At 42.0% G+C, this 6,302-nt stretch overlaps 1 protein-coding gene across 6 annotated transcripts; it reads right to left on the reverse strand.

Moving 5' to 3' along the window:
* Positions 1-413: 413 nt before the first annotated feature.
* On the reverse strand, positions 414-6,110 carry OARD1 (O-acyl-ADP-ribose deacylase 1). 6 transcript variants are annotated; one of them, XM_016122947.2, is made up of 6 exons: positions 5,968-6,110; positions 5,103-5,182; positions 4,647-4,791; positions 3,596-3,654; positions 2,465-2,577; positions 414-1,083 (listed from the first exon to the last, which is right to left on the reverse strand). In XM_016122947.2, the coding sequence occupies exons 2-6, from the start codon at positions 5,139-5,141 to the stop codon at positions 981-983; spliced, it is 459 nt and encodes a 152-aa protein (XP_015978433.1). In that variant the 5' UTR covers positions 5,142-5,182; positions 5,968-6,110; the 3' UTR covers positions 414-980. The 6 variants fall into 6 exon arrangements, with proteins under 6 accessions (XP_015978433.1, XP_015978434.1, XP_015978432.1 ...); XM_016122948.2 differs by lacking the exon at positions 5,968-6,110 and adding an exon at positions 5,778-5,890; XM_016122946.2 differs by lacking the exon at positions 5,968-6,110 and adding an exon at positions 5,679-5,792.
* Positions 6,111-6,302: the final 192 nt, after the last annotated feature.

Here is a 6,302-nt window from a genome sequence, read left to right on the forward strand (position 1 = left end):
AGCTTAACAATGCAAAGAAACCTGGCCATCCTCCCTAACCCCCACAACTACCAAACTAGAATTTTTTTAGAAGTGGGGCTTTAGGATGCACATGAATTTTGAGAACTGAGTCATTACTCCACACTAAACACTTTGCGAGGCATTTAACATATACTATTTCATTTTTTTCGTGATTGAATTTAAACAGGTTCAGTCACAGAAACTATGTAGTGTACAGAAGAGTTCATCACGAGCAGATTTTTAACAACCTGCCTTTCCTGCCTGGTCAGCAGTTCCCATCCATTCTCATTTCTGATTTCTCACCTTCTTGCTTTTCCCACTGGACGCCCGCCCTCTGAGTTTTCCAAATAAGGTTGCAGGTAAATCCAGTTATCCAAGTCTAGAACAATGCAGGCATGTACAGAGAACCCCACTGAAGCCCAAGAAAAAGATATTTATTTTTCCATTTTTGTCACAAATTCCTTGTTAACAATGTAAAAAACTATTTTTGTAGTTTAAACAAACAAACAAAAAAAACCCTCAAAATTCTCTATGATGAATTTTGACATAGGGATAACATCAAGTAAATGCACAAATGATAAAAGATGCAAAATTAAAATATTCATCCTTCCTGAAATTTCTCTTAAACAGCAGAGAAGTAGAATCAATGCTGCCACACAGTGGCAAGCCAAACAAATCAGGTAACATCCTGGAGCAAAACAGGGATCATCTGGTTCCCTATCTAATATCAGGCTATCTATTACCTACCTTCCTGGAGTGGGGGGTGGGGGGGAGGAGGGAATCACAGCAACATTTCCCAAGCAATTCCTCCTTCAGAGTCTCAGCCCAATCATAGAATGACAGAAACCCAAACCTGGACTATGACACTGACTCCCTCACATGAAACTTTCTTTTAACAATTTTAAGGTCAGTTTGCCCAGTCCTACGGCCCAGTAGGGATGACACAGGAAAACATGGACATATCCAAAATGCTCATCTGTTCAGAGTGTGTACACAGTAATTCTGATGTCTGTTGCCTCAAATACCTCCTCAATCATTGCAGATACATTTTCCCATTGCAGACGATCAAGACCACACCCAATCCTGAAAAAGATAAAACATCTCCATTGGTTGTGATGAAGATATGTAAGAAATCATTCCTTCCCTCTTCCTTAAGCCACATTCATCCAGAGCCTAAGGACAAATATCTCATTTGACACCTAAGGGCAGCCAGGGTGGGAGTTTGAAAGTTAACTCCTGTTGAGTCACCCAAGGCTATTCCTAGACAGCCCTAACATCCCACAGCTATCACTTCTCTTTTGTCTAATAAGGTTACCACTTGTCAATTATTTCAAGCTATATTTAGCAACAGGTAACTCTGCTGTGACATGGGAGACTCACCATCCTTCCATGTCTACTGATGAAAATTTAGTTGTGGGTAGATGGGAAAAGTTTGATATTTTAAAAATACACGTATGATAATGGAAAGTTAAGGAAGATAAAAAGGAGACAAAGGATAGGATCTCTGCAAGAAAGTCGTCAAGAGGGAATGTTAAGAAATACCAAGCTGACTGCCAATTCAGGTATTTGCAATGCCCTGGTGAGAAACCTCAATCAGCCCAAAAAACTCTACTACTTAGCACCCTTCTTCTAAGATGTTACTTTATTGATCCTCAACACAGGAGGGGGGGGGGGGGCTTAAAACTGCTAATTTCATACAATGTGATGATTAAGTCCCCGAAAAAAATTGTGATTAAAAAAGTTTCTGGTGCATAATTCATAAATATACTAAAGACCAGTGTAAGACGAGAGACTCTGTAGCCACATAAGTTAACTTGAAGCTTAGAATAAACCTGCATGGATGACCAGCACTGACTCAAAAGTAGACTAACAGGAAGAGAAGTGACTCCAAGCCTATTTCCTTAAAAGGAAGCAAAGGAGATACTGAACCCCAACATCATTCCTTAAGTTCCCAACAGGTAGGATCTAAGACATTGCATTAGGGACATATCCTCTGGCTACTGCCCACTGTGACCACAAACAAGCATGCAGTTTAAAAGGTAGTAACGATTTACAACTTTCTTTCCACAGAATAGGTTTAGGAAGCCAGAAATGACCCAGAGGGAAATCACAATAGCTTAGTCTTGGTTCTTAAGTTTATATTGCTTCAGGAACAGAGGCTATGCTTTAGGCAGAGGATGCTAGGAGTTTAACAAATGTTACTGAATAATGACTCCTCTCTACTACATAGGTTGAGGCAAGTGTGTTTTTTAAGTTAATTATTCTGATTCATTCAACCCAGGCTAAGAAATGGGGATGCCCTGGCCTAGAGTCTGACAACTGGTTCACTGGTGATTTTTTTCATGTTTTGAAATTTGTCCACCTTGAAGTCTGTATTTTCGATTAAGTTTTTAAGTCATTTGTCTTTGGTGAGACAGTAAACCCCATCAATCAAGTCTTCATTTAGGGCTCTGGATTTCCTTGCCTGGGCATGGAGAGGTTGGTGACTCCATTCTTCAAACAATGGGACTTCATGGCCTCTAAACTCTTCTGTAAATTTTTGTAAGTTGGCTTGTGTGAAGCCCTTTTCTTTGTAATCTGAATACAAAGAAAGAATTCAAACTTTTTTTAGTCCAAAATTATAGCCAAAGAAAAACCATCACATTTTCCCAACAACCTATTAAAATAAATGTATTTTTACAGAATAGTCTAGAGCAGGGATGACAAATGTCAGGGTCACTTCCAGTTATGTGAAGTTCTCAGGAAAATCAACTAAAAAGGGGCTGAGAAACCCAGACATTGCCATGTAACAATCTCTGCTTTACTCAAGAAGCCCAGGAGGTTAACAGGCTGTGCCTGTTGTGTATTGTTTTTAAGCAAGTAGGTGAAAATCTTTGTGCCACTTCCACAAGATAAGCTACGTTTCTGTAACTAGGAAGAACTCATACATACTACCTGAAAATTTCCTGTTAAGCCCACTTATTTAGAAACTGTGCTTGCTTGCTTTTTGTTTCTCTATAAAAGAGTGAAACTTGTAGTCCCAAATATTGGAAGTCATATCAGTCTTAAAGACAGATTTCAAAGGGGCCTGGACGTGATCCCACTCAGTGTGCTGTCCCAATCAAGCTTATAGTGAATTGGCTCTAAGTCACCCAGCACCATCACTACAATGCCACACTTTCTGGGGACAAAAACCTTTTGGACAGTGGAAGAACTCCACATGGAGACAGCAGGTGGGAAAGCTGCTGAGTGTATTTCATAGGGAAGAATGAGAGAAAACTTCATTTGAGCAACCTGTCTCTTGAGACATTATTATTGTTTCTATCTCACTATGACTATGAAGGAATTAAAAGTATGGGTGGCATCCCTAATTTTTGCAAGTCTTAGAACACAAGTCTTTGGTTAATGTCACAGTATTCTTTCCCATGGAGCTAGGATGCAGCTTCATGTTCCTTTCTAACTCAGAGCTCCAGCCACCGCCACTAGATCTGAGCTGGCATGAGATCAGAAGCTTTTTTGACATCCTTGTCGAGAACATCATGATCAACACAAATTCGGCACAGCCCATCTATCTAGTCACCAATCCTTAGAATGCAGAGAATTGGCCCCATCTTACCAAGTAATATATATATCGCCCATCTCTCTTCAGAACAGCCACTTCTCCAGATGTCTTTTCTAAGAAAAGAGTTATTTAATAGTAGAAAGGAAAAAGGAAATCAAAACACTGATCTCCATTCTTAGATGTAAAAAAACCTTTAGATCTGAGTTTACCTCAGAACTAAAAATAATTTTGAACTCTGAAGAAACCTATTGTCTCTTACGAACACTATGCCCATCAGCCTTCTTAAATACTATATTCCTTAATTCCAGCTTTCTTAATCATGTTTTTCTCATTCATGTTTTCTTTACACCTTATCTTTTGTCCTATCCTTATTTTCGAATATGCCCTTACTTGTCCACCTAAAAATCTTTAATGTCTACTGCCATGACATGTTTTTAGAATATATTGCATTATTTGCCAAATGTGTGTTCACTTAATATTGATCTTTTCACATACAAAGAGCTAATATTTAAGCATTATGGGGACCACAGGTGTATAAAACAGTGCCTAATCATGAGTTTTCAATCAAGAGGTGGTGCCACGTTTACAAATAACAATACAAAGCAAAAAAGAAATTGCTTTTTTAAAGGCTGGGATCATAATCACCAGTGGAGACGCTGATTAAGCCTAGACTGTGGTATGAGCAACTGTTTTAGAAGCCCTACATGATTCTAATACATATCCCTGGTTTGAAATCATTGGTAGGAAGTGATGGGAGGTGTCTGTAAAGAGGATTCTAACTCCTAAATACAATCTGAGTGAACAGTTTGTTGAATGCCAAGTTAATACCTGCAGACTTGGCTAAGCAATTCAGAGTTAAGGATTTCACAGAAGTGGAGTATTATCAAAGTTTTATGATAGAGGAGGAAGAGATTCGAAACTTTTACAAGAACTCAGGTTTGGTGTGATTAAGGACCCAAAGTAGAGGCCTTTCCTGTAGAGGAAAAACTTAATCCAAAAGTACTCAGTGGTTAGGAAACTCCTCTTTGCATATATTATCTTGTATAACAAGTGGTCAAAAGGTGCTCTAGCCAGGGCAGAAGAGTTAAGCTGTTTCAAAACTCACGTTGATTTAACAGTTCCTGCACCCCTCCAAATTTCTTCTTGAAGAGTACAGCTATCCCAGCGCCCATTCGACAATCCTCACTGATACAGTGGGCTAGAGAGTCTGTTTTGGGGCATGTAAAAAGGTCTCCTTTCACATAAGTTATCTAAAATGTGCAAAGGGAAAGAAACTGTTTTATTAGTACAGAAAAATACTAACCTACTTCTTTCACCCACCCTTCTACCTTCCCTCTTTGGTTTAAAGCCAAAACCTCAAAATTTAAGGAGTTAACTAAAACGAATTACAAAATGTGAAAAAGTCATAGACGGTCTCTAAGTTGTATCAGCTTTTCTGAAGTAAATCGGCTAGAGAAGAAAAACAGATAATTCAATTATTGGTTTAATTAAAAAGTGTTTATGCTTTTGACCTCAATTATTCAGAATTTCAGTTCACCAATAAGTTAATAGTTTTACGCACTCTGCTTCCTTCTGGATCTTCATTAGGGCTGCCGGCCATGATACTGAGTTGCTATCCCCAGAATTTAAATGTTTCTTCAGCTACGAGAAAGGAAGTAGAAATTCTTAGGTAGCCTGAATATATTATATTCAGATCGCCCTGATTACCCACTGATTAATCTTTCTCTAGCGTTTATTGCTGAATGTAAGTTCGTTCGGTCTCTGGGAGGTAATACAAACCTCATCTGGGGACAAGAAAAGGGGAGAATGCATCGGTTCTGAGGCAGCCGTGCCGCGCTCGCCATTTCGCGCTCTCCTGGAGAGCTGCGCGCAACTAAAGTAGAAAAGGCGGCCCTAAGGCACGGCTCCTCCTTTACCCGTGCCCGCGCCAGGCGCTTTTAAGACAGTTTCCTTAAACTCAGTGGGTTTGGCCTAGAAGAAAAAAGGAGGGACTTGAGGATTAGGGAGAGTAGGGCCAGGGGGAGTGCACTGCAGGCTGCGGGGAGAAGAGGGAAGGCGGCCTATTAAGAAAGGCTCGTTCCCCTCTTTTGGGGGGTAGAAGGAAGGAGTCTAGCGAGCCTCCCATTCTGTCTCCTACCCTAGGGCGAGTCACAGAGGATGTAGAGCTTGTCCTGGAATCCCACTGGAAAGAGCGCGGAGGCTCGCTCAAAATCCCAACAACCAGGGTACCCTTCACCTGAGTCAGCGGTTAGAAGGTCCCGCCCCGCGGGGAAGGGCTCCAAATCCGGCCCTGGTAGGTGGGGAGCAGCAGAAGAGCCCAGACGCGGAACCAATCCCGCCACAGCTCTTAATTGCACGCATCTAAGATGGCCGCCCACCACCTGGGAGCGACGCGGAACCGAGCCCCTCTAGCTAGCTAGCCGAACCTGCACTCTTTGGTGATGTACGCCGAACTTCCGGCGGTAAATTCCGTGGAGTTTCCCGCCGCCACCCGGGCATGCGTAAGGCGACAGCCGACCGCGAGCGGGGAACTGCGCTTGCGCATTAGCCTCAGGGATGCATCTCCAGTGGCCGCAGAGAAGGGGGTGGGAAGTTAGCAGAGGAGCTAGTTAGCGCCTGCGTGGTACTATGTCCAGGGCGGTGTTTGAGTCGAAGCGTCTGGTACGTCCAGAGGGCGCCTGCGTATTCCTTAGGTCGCGGGTGGTAGCTAATCAGGGAAGTGGGCGTGGCTTCAGGGGACGCCTGCGCAGTGCTCTTTCAA

This window comes from Rousettus aegyptiacus, unplaced genomic scaffold (assembly GCF_014176215.1).
Source record: "Rousettus aegyptiacus isolate mRouAeg1 unplaced genomic scaffold, mRouAeg1.p scaffold_m13_p_1, whole genome shotgun sequence".
NCBI classification, from domain to species: domain Eukaryota; kingdom Metazoa; phylum Chordata; class Mammalia; order Chiroptera; family Pteropodidae; genus Rousettus; species Rousettus aegyptiacus.

Excerpts from the sequence above, each read along its gene's own strand:
- OARD1 (XM_016122947.2), bottom strand. The coding sequence starts at position 5,141 with ATGGCCGGCAGCCCTAATGAAGATCCAGAAGGAAGCAGA. Across the intron at positions 4,792-5,102 it reads AAGATCCAGAAGGAAGCAGA|ATAACTTATGTGAAAGGAGA; the intron begins GTGCGTAAAACT and ends TGCACATTTTAG. Across the intron at positions 3,655-4,646 it reads GCAGGAACTGTTAAATCAAC|AAAAGACATCTGGAGAAGTG; the intron begins GTGAGTTTTGAA and ends CTCTTTTCTTAG.